Genomic DNA, 19,971 nt, shown 5'->3' on the forward strand with positions numbered 1-19,971 from the left:
AGGCAGCGGTGGTGTTGGCAGCAGCGTGTTTGGGGCTGCCTACTGCCTGGCATTGGGGACGGGGCTGCGGCAGCAGCAGCCCGAGAGGGGAAGACAGACTGCAGCCCAGCATGATCAGTGCAGCTTGGTCATGTGCTGCCCAGCAGCCTGGTTAGGCTGCAGCAGCCCGATCAGGCAACGTGCCATTCAACAGTGGGGCTGGAGCTGCCAGGCCATCCAGCAATGGACCCCAGGCTGGGACTGGCTTGCAGATCGCCTAGCCAGGCTGAAAGTATTAGTATTAGTTCAGTATTAATTCAGTATTAGTACCTGAAATTCAGAAGCTTTTAACCTCCTGTTGTCCAGCAAATTCCCTTATCTGGAACCGCTCAGGACCCGAGGGTGCTGGACAAGAGAGGTCCAACCTGTAGATTCAACTTCATTTTTTAATTTTCTCAAATTTGTATTTTATTTAGTAGTCTAAAGTTATTTTAACATAATTTTCTAAAATGTACAGGTCTCTGGTGTAATTCTGTCTGCAACTTTCCAAAGTATTCCCTTCTCCAAAACTGTTTAAAATGGAAACATATAACACTCTTAGAGTAAAATTTCATTGTATTTGTTGAAGGCATGTACTATATTACAAAAAATAGCTATTGGTTTCTTAATTTACAGTGGTAAAGATCTCATTCACCGGAGGCAGGCATGGATTGGACTGAGGCTTGAAAATACGCAGCCAGATTGGAAGCTTCTTATGAAGGCAGAGCTTTCAGAAGTCAAGCAGCTTAGGAGAGCCTGAAAGGGAGCTTCATGACAAAGGAAGAGACAAAAAGGGTGGGGGAGCTCAGAAGAGAGAGTATAGTATTAGTACCTGAAATTCAGAAGCTTTTAATCTCCACTACATTAACAGCATAAATATTTTTCTCTAAAAAAACCTTTTGTTTCAATTTTCATGACTTTTGGTTTTTAAGCGCTTGACGTGAGCTCTTAAATATTTGGTCTAATTTTCATAGAGAAGGTGGAAGGCCCATTTAGAATGTGTCAAAATGGACATCCACAAATAGAGGCACAACAAAAAAAACTAATCATTTTGAAAATATAAGTCCTTGTTCTGAATATAGTGGTGTAGAACATGATCAAGCTTAGAAGAGAAATGTAAAGAGTGTTTTATATTTTGGGCAGTTGGAGTGTTCACATACCTTGAACAAATATGTGTGCACTAAAGGTATTAGCAAACTTTATGGATTTTATTTTTATATTACAGATTCTAAAAGGGTTCCCTATGCTATATTTGGGGAATTCAGTGTGTATTGCTTAAGGTCTTTAAGTACATGCATGATTGGACTATTTGTGTATTTAAAATTAAATATGTGCTTAGTGCTTTGTTGGCTTGGAACCTAAGGTATTAGAATCTGGAACTGAATAGATTAAACAGGACAACGGGAACTGTGAATAAGAGCATGCACATTTATTTTTACATTTGTGGTTGTTTGTTACATTATTGTAGCACCTACATGCCCATACCATAGAAACCCATTAAACTAGTCACTGCACAAATGTGGTTGGTGTACCCCAAATAGTCATGGCCAGAATCTGTAAACACTTCTGCAGTGTTTAATTTTACTATCCAGAGTCTCCCATTAAAATTAATGGGACTACTCAGGTGAGTAAAATGAAGCATATGCTTAAAGATTTGTAGTAGCCGCATCTAAATAGACAAGATACACAAGGGTTGGAAGAAAGGAAGTAGTTGTTGTCCACATTTTGCAAGAGATTGTGTGAGAGACAGCAATATTGGGTGATTTATCCAAAGTCATGCAGGAAAACACATTGCACAGCCAGGAACTGAATCCAAATCCTGAGTACAAGTCCAGTGTCTTAACTTTCTCTTTGTAGAAGAGAAAGATTCACATTTTTGAATGGCATAATTGTATAGATTTTGTTACCGTAACCATTTTTTTAAAGTTTTCTTTTTTTTTTTCTAGGATCGAGTTATGATTAACAGACTGGACAGCATTTGTCAAACAGTGTTGAAAGGTAAATGGCCTTCGGCAAGAAGAAGTTATGACAGCAATACAGTAGCATCTTTCTACACAACCAAACTACTGGACAGCCCGGGTGCTGCTGCAGACTACAGTGAACCTAGTGCACCAACACCCCCAAGTGTAGGCGTTAAGGAAGAACATGATCAGTCGCCACAGATGCCAAAGGTGAAGAAGCATGTACGAGAAAAGGAGTTTACAGTGAAAATCAATGACGTATGTTTATTTTTATTGCCCTAGGACCTGATTGCGATTGCGGTGTGCGGCATGCTTTACCTGCAAGTGGCTGCCTGCTCTCACTTTTACTTCCTTTGCTCATTAGTTTATGGGTATTTGGATGTGGTTTTTTTGGGCATTCAGCATTTTAAATGTGCATATCCTATAGAGGGATCATCACTGACTGTCCCTCTTTAGACTTCCGAAATCCTGCTAAGACGCTTCCTCAGATGGTCTGTTTTATGCAGTTTCTAACGGTCTGGCTAGTTGCATAGAAGATAGGTGTTTCCAGTGTGGTTGGCTTTTGAACATTTTAGCATGCCCTACTCAAATTAGCACTTTTTTATTTTGTGTGCTTTTTAAAAGGTTACAACTAAATTCTGTAGTTTCACATATGTACTTAGAGGTGTCATTTCCTATATTTGCAATTTGAGACTTGTTGGTAATAAGTACAAATGGATAAGAACTCTGTCCTAGTAATTGGATTTTGGATTTGCATCAGAGGAGATTAATGAAGTAGTTGGATGTTCAGTGTCTGAATTTTTCTGTCTGAATTTTTCATTTAAGATATTAGTTTATACACAATTTGTATTCATGAAGGTGGTCCTGTAAAATTTCTGGTTAGATGATTGCTTGGAAGAAAAGCAAGGCTTCACTAAAGTCTTGTATGATCTCATTTTCTCTCAATTCTCCTGCAATAACTGTGTTTTATGCTACAATCCTGAATTCTGGGGTAGTCATTTCTGTTTCAGGAAAGAGTCTTCTAACCCTGGCATTTGTTTTAACAGGAAAGTGGTTTGAAATTGACTTTTCAGAAGCAGGGGTTTTCCCAGAAAAGGCTATTTGAAAGTGAAGAAGGCATGTTAGGACAGCAACAGTACCTGGCTCGGCTACGTGAGCTCCAGAATGGTTCAGAGACCAGCCTTGTCAATTTTCCAAAATCCTTACCAGAATCAGGTAAACATTATGATTTATTTCTGAGAGTAGCCATTTTAGTCAGTTTCAGCAAAAATAACAAGGAGTCCAGTGGCATTTTAAAGACTAATATATTTTTTAGAGTATTAGAATATAAGCTTTTGTGAGCTACAGCTCACTACTTCAGATGCTGAAGAGAAAAATACAGGGGGGAAAAAAGGATATATGGAGCAGAGGCTGTGACATCAGCGCTAATTAAATCAGAATGGATTAGGGATGTAAAATCCCAATTAACCTAATGTATAACAGGTTAACTGATTGACTTAACATTTAACCGGTTAACTGAATAAGTGGGATCCCAGGCAATGGACCGCTCTAGACTGGCTGGAGCAGCTCCCAGCTGCATGAGACAGACTGCTAGCCATGGCGGGTGGGTGGGGCGTGCTCCCAGAGAACTGATTAACCTTTTACCCATTCAGAACCCTGAGAATGGATGTGTCTCGTCTTCAACAGTGGTGAGAAGTTGAGAGTACCTGAATGGGAAATTACGTATGGTAATGCGAGTACCATTCCATGTATTTGTTTAGACCTTGGTTCGGGATCTCAAATTTGCATATGAATTCCAGCTCAGCAATTTCCTTTCTCTGAAACTGTGTGCCCAGGGAGGTTAAAATGCTCCCCCACTGGCTTGTATTACTACAAGTAATTTCCCATTCCGGTACTTTCACCTTCTCACCATTGTTGGAGATCTATTCTGTTTGCAAATCCACATCCATCCTGATTTAATTAGCACTGATGTCACGGTCCCACCTCTATATCCTATCCTTTTTTATTTCCTGGAAAAACTTTAACAGCGAAGTCTCGATGCACCTTAAAGACTAACAAAACATTTAGATGGTATCATGAACTTTTGTGGGTACAATCCACTTCTTCAGATGAATGGAGTATTAAAAGTCTAGATCCAAGAATAAATAAGGGAAGGTTGGGGAGGGGCAGAAAAAATAGTGAATTGGATTGTTCAAGTTATAAGAGGCAACAGGCTCTTATTCTTGGATCTGAACTTCTAATACTCCAGTCATCTGAAGAAGTGGGTTGTACTCACGAAAGCTCATGATACCATCTACATGTTTTGTTAGACTTTAAGATGATGCTAGACTATTAATTGTTTTTTACAGTTACAGACTAACTCGGCTACGCCTTTAAAGCTTTTTCTCCTGTCTTTCTTTTTCTCTTCAGCATCTGAGAAACTGAGTTGTAGCTCATGAAAGCTTATGCTCTAATATCCTGATAAATTTATTTATCTTTAAAGTGCCTTGTTGTTTTTATTGTGACTTACTATACTGCCAATTTACTTCATGCTCCTTAGTCACAAGAATCTCTTTGGTGTTAGATTGTAGGCAAATAGACAGAGAGACACTTTGTCTGCAATTTTTTATCTGTTTTTCTGTGCACTCATTATAACAGTTTCCTGTATCTGAGGCAAATACTCAGGATAGTAATATAGAGAGTTTTGTGTCTTACTACTGTGATCCTTAATAATCTGAACAAAACTGTTCTTTAATTCTATCAGAAATGTGCATTATAGCTAGAAAGTAGTCTCTGATACAGATTTTAAGGTCTGGATCCACAGTTTTTCGTACTGGGAATGTTTAGATTCAGGTATTCATTTTCAGTTCATTTCTCATTATAGCTGTGGAAGTCATTGAGTTCCAGAGGTTTTTTTACACATTGTGGGAAGGGGAATTTCTTGTATACTTCTGAAATGTGTTGCCTCCCCATTTCACTGGATGCCTTTTGTTCTTGTTGGTGTTATGATTTCTTTGGTGCTACTATGGTTTAGTAGTAAACACATACTTAGATTTTTGTATAGATATTTAGCCTAGTAATCTTCAATAGGTTTTTTGCAGAAATATGTATTCAAAAGTGTCTAACTGGGATATTATTTACCTTGTATATTACAATAGCTCTGTAAGAAAAATGTTTGTGTGTGTAATTGTAACCCAGTATACTCTTATGGAGACATAAGGATCTCTTACATAAATACCTGAGGTATACATATACAGTGAGTAACTTTTAGGAAAAGTAATGTTTGTGGACTAGGTTGCATTTTGACCATGATCATACACACATTAAGTGGCAGCTATCCATACACAAAAGTTGAAAAATGGTGATTTCAAACAAACAATTCCAACTCACCATGTTTTAAGTCAATCTTAAGACTTAATATTTTGGAAGAGGGTGTCGTCTGCCATATTTCGAATGTTGAGCCCGTCGGTCCCTTGATACATTCTTAACAGTACAATGTTCTAGAAATTGAAGCTCAAAACATGTTACCTTAAAATTGGTTCTTAATGTTGATGAATGATATTTACATCTAGCATACTGATTTAACAACACTGACTTTCCTTTTTTCAAGATCACCAATTTGGGTGATATCTCACTAACTGTTGTCTTTCCTGATGGCTTTGGAGCAGCTAAAAAGTGTTCTGAGCTAATCATGATCGTTCTAACAGCACTGAATGATGTTGATTCACAAACAAATAAAATGTAGTAAACACAAATAGTTTCTTCTGTACTAGAAAATTAAATTAAATAATTTGTAGTTAAAACATCTTTTCTTAATACAATGGACATGGAAAAATAGTTGATAGTGAGTTTTAATTTTAATAGTACTAGCAGCTGCTACTATGATGTATTGATGCCTTTTATTTTTCTGTTCTTGTTAGAAGTTCTCTACCAGTTAAATGATTTTTATTTGTATGTGGGAAGTATCTATAAACTGTTCTGTTCTATAATATGGAATGTTTTATTGAATGTGTTCCTGATCATAGATTGAACATACCTTTGATTCATTAATTATATTGCATTATTAATTTGATAGGTGCTTCCAATCAGTTAACAGCTAGTGCTAATGGAGTGATAATTGACAGCCAGCCTGTAGTCAAAAAGAGGAGAGGAAGAAGAAAGAATGTAGAAGGAGTTGACATCCTCTTTACAAATAGAAATAAACCACCTAATCACGTAAATATATCCAAATAGAAGTTCCATTGTATTGTGAATGTCTTCATTGAGCATATTCTACTGTGATCAAATAATTGCTAAACTTTAGAATTCAAATTATTTCATCTGGAATTACTCAGTATAAGCTTACAATTAAGCACCTACATAACTTGTAATATTTTGTGGAAATTGTGAATTGTGCAATTTTAGGCTTCCACTGCAGTTTTGGCAGTGCAAGTCCTGGATCCTTCTGTCAGCCCCAGATGGCCAAAAGCAGAAGCCTCTGTTCTCAGCCATGCTGGGGTGATGGTGGAATGTAATAGACAAATAATTGACTTTATTACTGGAAATAATAAGGTCCATTATTATTTTCTATAATTTGCCTTGTCCACAATTTTTCAATAATCATCTCACAGTTCAAGTATGCCCTTACTTATAATCAGTTAAATGTGAACTAGAAAGTTGTTTTTTATTAAAACAAATTAAAAAACACTATTGCTTAAGGGAAAGTCCATATACATATTTTTCAAACTGTAATTGGCAGTGAATTTAACTTAATTGGAAACTGTCTACAAATTCTTTGACACAGTTTTCCTGTGTATTGCATATTTCTCAGAATATTTTGTCTTTCTATAGGTTAATCCAGGCATTAAATCCTTGCAAGTTGCTCCAGTAATAAACCCAACACTTACCTATGCTCAGTCCCAAGGTGTCCTTGATGCTGAAAGCCCGGTTCCTGTCATTAACCTGAAAGATGGAACAAGACTTGCAGGTGATGATGCACCAAAAAGGAAGGATTTAGAAAAATGGCTTAAGGAGCATCCTGGTTATGTTGAAGATTTAGGAGCTTTTATTCCTGTGAGTATTCTCTTGAACTCTGCTTTACCTAAATAGTGAGTCGCATTCTGCCTCTGCATATTGTATTTAAATTTGTAGTATAGGCCATATTGCATTTTTTATTCTCTTTTTTTTTTTTCCTCCCTTTATTTATTTGAGGAGGAGGTATATGGGATGGTCTCTTCATTTCTCTCTTTCTTCTTCCCATATCCGTGCAATTTGTACACAAAAGCCAGGCCCAATATCGCAAGAAAAAATAATCAGTAGTAAGATGCAATATGTATTGCCATTTTTATGGAGACTACTTATCAATTTTGAGTATTTCTTCAATAAAAATTAGGAAATATGTATTCAAGTGATTTTTATTAGTTATAGATGATACTGAAAATAGATATATGCATTTTCACAATTATGTAAGAGGAGTAAGTTGGTTATAGTGGGATAAATATAGGGAATTATATTATAAATGCTTAGTAGTATCAAATGTGAAATGGTTTTGCTCTTCTCACCTTAATATCTCTGAGCTTTCAATCTGCTGACCCATAAATCTGGACAAAACAGATGATGATGAGAGAGATCCTAGCACATTTATAAAAAAACATCAAATGGTCTGGTAGCACTAGTCTATAAAGTGCTACCATACCATTTGTTGTTTTTTTCTGTAACAGATTTAACTCGGCTACCCCCTGAAGCTCTCTAGCACATTTTATGGGATTAGAACCAAAAATCTTCCGTAGAGTTGTTTTAATATGAAGTAATATAGGGTAAATTGGCATGCCCAGAAGCAGACGACTCCTGAAAATTGCCGTTTCATCAGTACAGAAGAGGAAGCAGAGGACAATGAGGCTGAAATGTGTTTGTTTCATATTGTTCTGGGAGTACATAAATTTGGTTAAAGTTTAATTAATTTATAATAATTCAGTTTAAGAATAATTTCAAATAACTGTTATAAGATGAATAACTAAAAGGAGTCATCGTTGGTATCCATTTTTTATTTCCTTATCTTCTTCGTGACTAGCTCATGTCTGGTCTATCCATTCTTTTCCTGCACTTGCACAGTTGGTAAACCTGTCAGAGTATTTATTGGGAGGTTGAGCATGTTTTTTCTTTTATTCAAAATGACTAAGTACATGGATATAATCTGTTTGTAAATATTTCATTTTTATTTGTGTCTTTCCTGTGTGCATAAAACAATGTATTTATTAACTAGCTTAATAGTGAAGTTTTTTCTGAATGCTCAATGCTGATTGGCTGATAAATAATAAAAATACACCTTGATCATTTGATTGCTTCTCAAGTGCAGACTTGTCCTGCTAACAGGGAAAATCATATCTAACAAATACTTTTTCTTACTAAGTTATGATCTTGACTAACTATGGCATTGGTATTTCTATTGTTAATTATCCTACTGTATCACAATAAATATGTAATACATGTACTTCTGTTGTTATTGCCATAGCCACCTATCGGCTCCAAATTTGACTTCAGCCAAATGCTATTTCTAGTTTTTTAACAAGTTAGGTGTTCCTCCTGTTCTGGACCTTTTATGTGGCTCTAGTTAAGTGTGTGAATTGGGGATCAATTTCCCTAGCACCCAGTGTGTCACTATGCGATCCCCTGAGCAACTGCCAGTTATAGGGGGCATATCACAAAGGTAGGTGATAATCACTGCAGAGATTCTGGGTTGTGGTGCAGCCTATAAGCTATCTTGAGAAGTCTCATGAGTACAGAACTTACCATTGGTCTTTAAGGGTACATCTAGACTACAGGCTTTTGTCGACAGATACTGTCGACAAAACTTCTGTCGACAAAGAGTGTCTACACTACATTCAGTTCTGTCGACAAAGCAAGCTGCTTTGTCGACATGGTAGTGTAGACGCAAAGGACAGTTTACATGCAATAACACCTTCTGTCGACACAAACTCTGTCGACAGAAGGCGTTATGCCTCGTAAAATGAGGTTTACCAGCGTCGACAAAACTGCTGAGTTCTGTCAACGTTATGTCGACAGAACTCAGCGGTAGTGTAGACGCAGGTATAGTTTTGTTGACAAAAGTCCACTTTTGTCGACAAAACTCTGTAGTCTAGACACACCCTAAGTGATGGTCTTATGTATTTCTTCCACACATGGGTATGCATTTTTTGGAAGCATTAACTGTTGCCCACATATGCTCTGTAGCTCTCCTTGTGTAGAGCAGTTCTCTTAACCCAATCTGCCAGCTTTGATGCACAGCCATCAGTACCATCAGTAATCCAGGTTTCAGTCTTTTTCTTACACATACTCCTGGTGAGGAACCCCTGCAACCATTATTAGGAGAGACTTGTGGTAATAATCTTTGTTACCTAGGGTACGTCTAGACTACAGGGTTTTGTCAACAGAAGTTTTGTCGACAGATACTGTCGACAAAGCTTCTGTCAACAAAGAGCTTCTGTCAACAAAGCTGCTTTGTCGACAAAACCCTGTAGTCTAGACACAACCTTAGAGAGGTGCAAACTACCATCCATGATCTGCCCTTTGGTTCAATTAATCTGCTCCATGAGAAGACAGATGAATCTCTCTGTTCCCTCAACAACTCAGACAACTCTTTGGGCATCTGTTCCCATGCCTGAAGAAAAAACATCACAGACTTAGGTATAAGGTGAGATGTCTATTCAACCCTTTTATCATCTTTCGGAATCACCACTAATGGACTGAAGATTCATAGGCTCAGGAATGCAGTCTCGGCAAAATCCACTGCTATCTTACTATATCCCTTAGTCCAAAAATTTCTTTTGATCCAACTAGACCGCATACCTTTATGGTTGCCGCATCCTCCTCCTCTGATTTTTGGAGGCCACTATCCTGTTTTGCTGGCAACTGGAGGACCCTAACTACCAACATATCTGGAAAAAAAAAGACAAAACTGTGCAGCACTTTAAAGACTAACAAGATGGTTTATTAGGTGATGAGCTTTCGTGGGCCAGACCCACTTCCTCAGATCAATATGTGGAAGAAAATTGGCACGACCATATATACCAAAGTGATACAATAAAAAAAAAAAGTGAACACAAATAAAATTGACGAATCAGATTTAAGACCAGAGGAGCGGTGAGGGGAGAAGGTTAGTGCCTGTTCTTTTATGTGTTCACTTTTTTTTTATTGTGAACTACTCCCCTTACTTTTTGATGCCTAGAAAGAATGAGGGGATAGAGGTCCATTTTCAAGCCATAATGATTGAATGTATCTATGCAAATTTAAAATTCTGCATGATTGACTTGTCAGTGATATTTCCAACCCTAAAGCATAGCTCATGGTTTACAGTTCTCGTCCTGGAAGATGAATACATTCACATCGATGTTCATCCACCCCACAGAAAGTTCCTAAGGTGGTTCTTTGGTCAAGACTATTATCAATTCAGAGTATACTTACTAGGGGTACAGAATTCCCTAGCAGACATCTCAATAAACATTTTTCTGCTGTGAATGGGAAAGTCACAGTTTGGTTCTTGACAGTCTTCACTTCAATGGGAAATGACATCCTTGAATCTTCTTGCTGCTCAAACTTACGAAAACCTGCACCAGAGTGGCCTTAGGCAAGATCTCAATGGGGGATGCTCTTCGGCTATCATGGAAGCATGCCTTCCCTCCCATTTCATTAATACAACAGGTTCTATAGAACATCTCAAGGCAGAGTTCAAGTCATCCTTATTTATGCCCAACTTAGGTGGTCCCTTCTGGCCTTGGAATCTGTGAATCTATATATAACTGGCCAAGACTGTTATAGTTTACAGATCTACTGAAGTTCTCAGCTCAGCCATCCATAAACATCTGCCCATTTCTAGACCTTCTAAAACAATGCAAAGTTATTTTCAGGTATTTTCAGATTATAGCCTGGTATTTGAATAGGCATCAGATGTAGAGTGTTCATGTTCCACAATGGCAGAAAAGACCCTATTAAAATATGTTACTCAGACAAATGGAAGTATTACTCCATGTGGCTCAGTAACACCAGAACTGGCTGGAATCCCTGCTTATTGTGGAATATTTTCTTATCCTAAGGTGTCCAGGTTTCACTTTCAGTTCCTTTTAGGTGCATTAAGCAGCGATCATTTTTGTTTGTTTTCTTAGATCTTTTTCTGCTATTGATGAAGTTCACTCCTCAGTGGGACCACAGTTTTGGTTTTTTATTTCTCACTATTAGCTTCCCCTCAAACTTCTGGCCACATGATCTATGGTCCATCTGTCTATGAAGTTGACCTTTCTAATCACTATAACATCATCCTGAAGCTTCAGCAAGCTGGGGAAATTTATTGCAGACCCACCATCTACTGATCCCCACCCCAAATTCATTCCTAAAAAAGTTTGTGAGTTTCATATGAGTTATACCATCCACTTACAAGTAGTTTTTCCCCCAGTTGCTTCAGATGAAGAGAGGAAGCTGCATTCTCTGAATGTATGACGGTCTTTGACTTTTTATCTACAAAGAACAAAAAGACAATAGAAAGACACCTAATCTATTTATTTGCATAGCAAAGAGATCGTGGACTCTATCTGTGACTAAAGATTTTCAAAATAGATGTCTGGTTGTGTTAACATTTGCGTTATCAACTAGCTCACATTCCCCTCTGCCCAGAGAAGGTTGAAGGTTCATTCCACCAGAGCATAAGGAACTTCTGCTGCATATCTGAAAGTGTCTCTACCCTACCAAGAGGCTGCCTTCTATTAGAGATATGGAGGGTAGCTACCTGGAGCTGGTTGCATATCTTAACAAAACATTTTGCTTTGGTTCATCTTGTCCAGAAGATGAAGAAGTGACAGCAATATTAAAGTTGTCTGTCACTACTTCGTCCTCGTACCCACCACCTGTTTGAGTACTGCTTGTTAATCTCCTACGTGTGGAATACACATAGGTATCATTTATTGAAGCAGAAATGGAGATTACTTTTCTGGTTCTTTGAGATGCATGGTCCCGCTGTGTATTCTGCTCCCCCATCCTCTGTCATGGATTATTTGGATGTGATGTAAGAGTAGGAACTGGAGAGGTATCAGTCCGGTCACCCTTTATGCCCTCAGCAGATGTGTGGGATAAAAGAAGCTGCTTGCAAAAAATTCTGGGCTCAGGTATGTAGTGTACATGCATATCCATATGTGGAATACAGATAGAGATCACACATCTTTAAGAGTTGTATCACACTCCACTTTCAGTTAAGTAACCTAAGTAACACCAACTAAATTTTCTGTTGTCCTTTTCATCACTACTCTTCTCTAGCAAAATAGTAAATGGGAGTAACAATTTAGTGTTTCATACTCATTACATCCCAATGAATGGCATTACTCTACTGCATGTTGACAAGTTGATATATAAATGTATAACTGGAAAAAAATAACTAAGTGTATTGATATATTTTAAAATAACATAGTATAAAATTCTGGACATTCAGACTGAGTAGTGCAGGAGGTTTGACTATGTACTGCTTTGAGACTGTCTCAGTTTTTAAAATCGGGAAACAACTGTACAAGAGAAGTATGCCTGTGATGTTGGAAATATGAAAGGATTTACCTTAAAAGGGGAGAGTGTCTTATAAGAATAAACAAGTCCACCTTCCCAGCACTTTTGTAAGAAGTTTTAAAGAAAACTAACATTAATAATTTATTTTTAAAATCTCCAAAACAGAGAATGCAACTTCATGATGGGAGGCCCAAACAAAAGAGGCACCGTTGTCGAAACCCTAATAAACTGGATGTTAATAGTCTCACTGGTGAAGAGCGTGTTCAGCTGATTAATAGAAGAAATGCAAGAAAGGTACGTATTACTGTGTCCACTCTCACTTTGCCCAAACACAAAATTTACATGAAATGAAATTTTCTCAACTTCTAATACAAAGTCCTTATGAACCGTTTAAAGTTGTTATTTTTTTAAAAGGGGACATGAAGAGTAGTTGTAATGTTTAAATCAGAATTTAGTAGATAGAGAAATCTTAATAAGTTGCTGCAGAATTATTCTTGAGATTCTGTGCTAAAGTACATGCATTGACTGTGTATTCAGCTTCGTATGTTTCTATTGGGTGAAATTCAGCACTACTTCAGCTCCATGTTTAAACATTTGAAGCAGTTTATGCATGAGCCCCTGCCTCTGGGGTGAATTTCATCTTCTAAGAATAGTACAGTATTAAACTGGGCTTCATAATAAAGAATAAATTCTAAATGCTCAAGTACTGTGAAAATGCAGCTATGGGATTGAAGTCACTGTGTGGAAAAAGAGATTGATAAGTAGGAACTGCTCTGTTTTTCAGAAGCAAAGTATAAATATTTCCAGCAAATAGTTTTATTAAAAATGTGTTAAGTACTGTGCTGTTGCCTCTTACTTGGGTTAAAATTTTATTTAAACAGAAGTACTAATGTCTCAGAGGGGTAGCTGTGTTTGTCTGTAACTTTAAAAAATAACAAGTAGTCCTGTAGCACCTTAGAGACTAACACAAATAAATACATAGTACAAGTTGCACCTCTAAAATCTGGGATTCTCTGGTCCGGCATGACCATGTATGTTGTAGGATCAGTCCCAGCATGCTGCAGGGGGGCGGCAGCCAGCTCAGGTGGGCTGTGGGAGCTAGTGCGGCTCAGCTAGCTGTGGGGGTGGGCGGTGCCAGGAGCTGGCACACAGCTCGGCTGGACTGGGGAGGGAGGCCGACAGTGGGGGGCTGGCAGGCAGAGGGCCCGAAATGATCTCCCCTGGTCCATAAAAATCCCTCATCCGGGACTAATTAGATCCTGACGGTGCCGGACCACGGAGCTCCAGCCTGTATCATGAGCTTTCGTGGGCAAATCCTCCTCCTCAAATGAGCAGAATGAAGAAAAAATGGGGGGCCCTCACAATTTATAACAGAAAAAGAAGGGGCGAGGGGCAGTATCTGTCAAGAACACAATCCCCCATGCTGCCGCACCCACAACTATTTGTCCTCACCCACAACTATTTCCAGTTTGAGGACATTTATACCTTCAAGTCAGCGGCACAGCTGCTGGTACCCAGATGGCCCCACAATATGCCAACATCTTTATGACTGACTTTGAACAGCATTTCCTCAACTCTCGTCCCATAGCACCCTTATTCTGCACTGATTATATCTTCATCATATAGACCCACGTAAAGGAGACCCTTGAAGAATTACATAGGGATTTCAACAACTTGCACTCCACCACCAACCTTACCCTGGACCAGTCCACTTTCTGACACTGCAGTACAATTAAATGATGGCCACATCACCACATCTTATACCAGAAACCTACTAACCATTATTCTTATCTACATTCCTCTAACTTCCACCCAGGACACATCACACAATCCATTGTTTACAGCCAGGCCCTAAGATACAACTGGATTTGTTCCATTCCCACAGAGACAAACAACTACAGGATCTCTATCAGGCATTCTTAACAACCTAAATACTCATCTGGCGAAGTGAAGAAACAAATTGACAGAGCCAGACAAGTACTCTGAATTCTACTTCTTCAAGAGAGGCCCAACAAGGAAACTAACAGAACACCACTATTCTTCACATACAGCCCCTCCAGAGCATCATTAACAGTCTACAACCTATCCTGGAAAATGATCCCTCATTCTCACAGGCCTTGGGAGATAGGCCACTCCTCGCCTACAGACAGCCCCCTAACCTGAAGCAAATTTTTTCCAGCAGCCACAGATCACACCTCAGACTTACTCACCCAGGAACCTAATCCTGCAATAAACTCTGTTGCCAACTCTGTCCACACTTCTATATAAGCGACACCATCACAGGATCTAACCACATAAGCTGCAACATCAGCGGTTCATACAGCAGCACATCCTCTAATGTGATACTTGCCATCAAGTGCCAGTAGTGTCCTTCTGTCCATGTATATTGGCCAAACTGGATAGTCTCTGACAGCGATGGGAATCTTTTTGGGGTTGGGAGCCACTGAGCCACAGAAAAATGGGTCCGCACATAAGTGAGAGCAAAATAACCCCCAAAAAACAAACCCTCACTGATATGGCTCTTGACTGAGAAGGAGAAAGACACTCCCCACATTCTCATTGCACAACAGAGCATAAGGAGGTCCAGGTTAGTAGATTTTGTGTGCTCCAAACCCACTGAGGAACAATTGGGGGAGATGGCGAGCCCCGAGCCTCTGGGGCTGGATTCAGGCAAGCTGGGGGCCGTAGCCAGCCCCTGGGTCTTAGGTTTCCCACCCCTGCTCTATAACAAAGGATAAATGGACACAAGTCAGATATCAGAAATGGTAATACGCAAAAACTTGTAGGAAAACATTTTAACCTACCTGGGTACTCATTAATGGATTTAAAAATAGCCATTTGTCTACAAAGCAATTTCAAAAACCAACTACAGAGAGTGATTGCAGAGTTGGCCTTTAAATGAAAATTTGACATTATTTCTCATGGCTGGAACAAAGACCTGAACCTGATCTGGATGGGCCAAATGGATGCTTTTCTAACATTCAACACCCAGTTGACCTCAAAAGGTAATTATGGGATACTTCCAGCTCATTCAGTTAGCTTCATTAGCACTGGCACTACTGTTGTCAGGCACTTCCCCCTCTCCCCTTTCTTTTTCTGTTTATAAATTGTGAGGGTCCCCCCTTTTTTTCTCCACTCTGCTCATCTGAGGAAGTGAGTTTTGTCTACGAAAGCTCATGATACTATATATACACTAAGGGACTGTGCCCGCTGCTTGCTATGCTGGCCAGCTCCCCTCTTGCTGTCCGCTTCAGTGTCCAAAAAGAGCCTGTTAATCTTGCACTGAGCCCAGCTGCACTCTCCATGGCTCCAAGTCACTTGCATGCTTCTCCGCTCCCGCTCCACCACACCCCTGGAGGGGCCCCTCTATCCAAATGCTCTCAACCCATCCTGCCTGCTTGCACCCTTCAATCACCAGCCATTCTCCTCCTCCCGCCCCCCCCCACCAATAAAATAGTGAGCTCCCACCAATTCGCTGGGCTATGCTTCATGTGGACAGGGTGCAATGGAGAGATATGGAACCATGGGGGAGCCCCTAGCTTTACATGCCCACACCCTACTGAGAATCAGATTTTGCTCACACATTAAGAGAGCATGTTGGGGTAATCTAGGCCACTAGTCCTTATCCCGGAGTTCCATGGCCCACAGCCCTTCCCCCTTCTTCCATCCCTACCCCCATCTCCATTCCTCCACCCCCATCCCCTGCCTCCATTCCTACACCCACCATCCTCCCTAACCCCTCCCCACTCCACACGGCCCAATCCCTCCTTCCATCCTTACCCCTCCTCCATTCCTACACCCACCCATTCTCCCTAACCCCTCCCAACCTCACACTGCCTATAACTACCCCCACTTCCTTCCTCCATTCCTACACCCCCATTTTTTCCTAGCTCCTCCCCCTCCACACTTCTACAGTGCCCATCCCCTGCCTCCATTCTTATATCCCCTTCACCTCTCCATCCCTCTTTTACTGCACCACCCATCCCCACATACATCCTATCTCCCTTACTCCCTCCCACGAATGGGCAACCTAACCAGCAAAGAAACAAACTACCCAGGTTTCCTTTTGGGGCCTGTAACCGGTGTTGCTAAAACTGCACCTATGTGCAGCCAGCCCCTTCTTCCATCTGTCCAACCCCGCAGAACACCTGCCACTGAACCAGGGCCCAGACTGCTGCTTCTCTTTTCCCTGGCTTCCACTCCACACATTATGTTGGAACAATAGTTCTTCTTCGAGTAGTGTCCCCGTGGGTGCTCCACTCTAGGTGACGGGTCGCCCTGAGCTGCAGACTGGAGTCTTGCAAAGCAGTTTCCCCGTGTTGAGCCACGCATGCCCAGGATGCGTCTCGAGCCCTTCCATTAATTAGGTTACCACAGTTTTCCCCTGTTATGCTCCAAGTTAGTTTCCCTTGTCTTTTTCTCTTTAAAACATAATAATAATAATACTTACAAGAAGAACAAAACTAGTAACAAAATTTCCCTTCGGGGACTGAAACTCACTTCAGACCGGAAGAAAACAGCTAAAGAAAACAAATATATCACCGAAACAAAAGAAAACGACCATAACAACAGCCAGAAATAAATAAAACACCAAGAATAACAACAGATTCAGGAAGGAAAAATCTCCCGGACTATGTTTGCCTCCTCGGGCTTTAAAAAGTGTGACAAGTTCCGCGAGCCTATGCCGGCTTCTGACGGCCATACAAAATGTATTCGTTGCTTGGGGGAAACTCACTCACCCCACAGCTGCACACATTGTGCTTCCCTCATGGCAAGAGCTAGAAAGGATAGAGAGGTCCTCCTGAGGATGATTTTGTTTGAAAAGGCTCTACAGCCTACAGAGCAACAGGGGGAACTGCAGCATGAACCCTCCGCCCCCCGCCACCCAAAACTGCAACAAGGCAGAGAGCCTCACCTTCACGCTCTCTCCCACCTTCCTCTTCTGTGAAAAGCCGGGGAGAGGTGCCTGAAAATCCAAGGACCCCTGCTAACGAAGCAGAGGGAAGATCCTCGCACCACACCAAGACCGGTGCGCACTGCCTCTGAGCCATCCCGGGAACGCTCCAAGTACCCAGGGCGGCAAGAAAAGCTGGCACAGCTTCAAACCGTGGTGCGGCTTCAAACCGCGGCTCCGCTTCAAGCCCCGGCACTACTGAAAGCTCCGGCGCCGCTTAAAGTGGCGGCACCGCTCAAACGCCAGCACCGCAGCACAAGAAACCCCATACATCTCAGCTAGCACCATCTACAACTGCACCCCAGATCTCCACACCGCTACCGGCATCAGCAGCAGACAGCAAGAAACATCCTCATGAGGTTGCGACAGAACATCCCCCGGCAGCATCTGACACTCACAGAAGGCAGCAACATTCATGCCTGCCTCCCACTGACTACTCACATGGGAGGTCCTTTGCAAGACATTCCTCTCTCAGGTCTATGTCTCCAGTGTCCTTTCAAGACGCTCCCTTACCAGACGATGACCGGCACACGACATATTCTTCGCAGCACACTTCACCAAGGAGGTCTCGCTCTTACTACTATAGGGCTGGACCACAACAAAGCCCATGGCACCCCCACCTTACCCATTGCAATGAGGGCCCTGGGATCAGTGGGACCCATATAGATGCCGATCCTCAGTCTGCTCCACACCATCATGAATGAGCCTACCTCATCCACAGCCCCTGCCTCCTGCAACACATGCAGAGCAGGAGGGGGAGGGACGAATTTCGGAGAATGAATCGGATATTCAATCAATAAACATCACACACTCTGACGATCTAAATGCCCAACAGGACGATGCAGTTATACCATCAGATACCGTAGCGATCGATGACCTCAAACAGTTTCAAGAATTATTCAAAAGAGTAGCGACAAGTCAACATGTCTCCCTCCAAGAAGTACAAAAGAAACACCACCACTTTTTAAGGAACCTGCATCCTACATTGCATAGTAAGAGTGCCGTACCAATAGATGAGGCAATCATGGAAACTTCTGAGGATCTGTAGAAGAACTCGCATCCATCCAACCAACTAATAAGAAGATTGACAGAAAGTACTTTGTTCCACCAAAAGACAACAACTTTCTGTTTACACATCCATAAGCAAACTCTTTAGTTGTTGAATCGGCACAGCAAAGAGCAAAGTTGCCACAATACAGTACTGGCAATATGGATAAGGACCATAAAAAACTTGACTACTTTGGCAAGAAAATATACTCCTCTTCTACCCTACAACTAAGAATATCAAATTATTCTGCCCTCTTAGCAAATCATGATTTCGACAATTATTCGATGTTAGGAGAACTGATACCACATCTCCCTGACTCCAAAAGATCTATCTTGAAAGCAATAGTCCATAAAGGCATACGATTGCTCGCACCGCTCTTCAAACTGCAAGGGATGTCGCTGACACTGCAGCCAGAACTACAGCTACGGCGGTAGTCGTGCACAGAACTTCCTGGCTACAGTCGTCCGGAGTTCCCCGGGAACTTCAGCCCAAAGTAGAAGACTTGCCATTCGACAAGCAAAAATTGTTTGCAGCTTCTACAGATGAAATGTTACACAACAGTAAGAATGCAAAAACCACACTTCGCACATTGGGCATGTACACACCGCCTTACAAACACAGACGGTACACCCATATAACACATACAATCGCTACAGATATGGACAATACAGCCAACCACAGAGGCCCTATGAAGACACTAGGCCAAGACAACGACCTCAGAGGAGGCGCCCTAATCAAGGCCGCTCACCAACTGCTCAATCCTCCAAGCAGCAAATTTGAAGATGTGGTCGAGGGTCTGCAAGACCTCCCTAGTGATCTAGCAACACCACAACATAGCCACCTTTTTACCCACCGTTTACGGCCGTTCCTTCCTCAATGAGAATCTATAACATCAGACCGCTGGGTTCTAGACATAATTCGAGTAGGTTACACCATCCCATTTACCACTACCACACCTATCCTTCCCCTTTCCCCGTCCCTTTTCAGAGACCACTTTCACGAGACTCTACTAAGACAAGAGATCATTTGACTCCTTTCAATCGGAGCCATAGAAAGGGTACCAGAAGAGTTCCACGGGAAAGTGTTTTACTCAAACTATTTCTCGACTGAGAAAAAAACGGGTTGGAAGCCTATATTAGACCTCCGCAAACTGAACAAGTTTCTCAGGAACCAACGTTTCAAGATGGTCATGCTTACGACGACCATTCCCGCGCTAGATCAAGGGGACTGATTCACAGCCCTCAACCTGCAAGATGCGTATTTCCATGTAACTATCCATCCTGCCCACACAGGCTATCTACGCTTTACGCTCGGCCCAGAACACTTCCAATACAATGTTCTCCCCTTCGGCCTCTCATCAGTTCCGAGAGTATTTTCGAAGGTACTAGCAGTCGTGGCCGCATACCTCAGACGACAGAATGTCATCGTATTCCTCTACCTAGATGACTGCCTTATAAAGGGCTCGACACGGGACAAAACCGCCTCCATGATAT

The 19,971-nt window shown here is 41.1% G+C and overlaps 1 protein-coding gene across 13 annotated transcripts in view; it reads left to right on the forward strand.

Moving 5' to 3' along the window:
* Positions 1 to 19,971, forward strand: part of CHD9 (chromodomain helicase DNA binding protein 9) — a 218,551-nt gene that overhangs the window by 187,678 nt on the left and 10,902 nt on the right. For 8 of the 13 annotated variants that reach the window (XM_075940258.1, XM_075940261.1, XM_075940269.1 and 5 more), the window contains 5 exons: positions 1,965 to 2,237; positions 3,026 to 3,194; positions 6,034 to 6,173; positions 6,789 to 7,010; positions 12,642 to 12,770. In XM_075940258.1, the coding sequence (XP_075796373.1) occupies positions 1,965 to 2,237; positions 3,026 to 3,194; positions 6,034 to 6,173; positions 6,789 to 7,010; positions 12,642 to 12,770 (933 nt within the window). The remainder of the gene's footprint in view (positions 1 to 1,964; positions 2,238 to 3,025; positions 3,195 to 6,033; positions 6,174 to 6,788; positions 7,011 to 12,641; positions 12,771 to 19,971) is intronic. The other 5 variants (XM_075940263.1, XM_075940264.1, XM_075940267.1 and 2 more) reach the window with 3 other exon arrangements.

The sequence above is a fragment of the Pelodiscus sinensis genome, chromosome 12 (genome assembly GCF_049634645.1).
Source record: "Pelodiscus sinensis isolate JC-2024 chromosome 12, ASM4963464v1, whole genome shotgun sequence".
Classification (NCBI taxonomy): Eukaryota; Metazoa; Chordata; order Testudines; family Trionychidae; genus Pelodiscus; species Pelodiscus sinensis.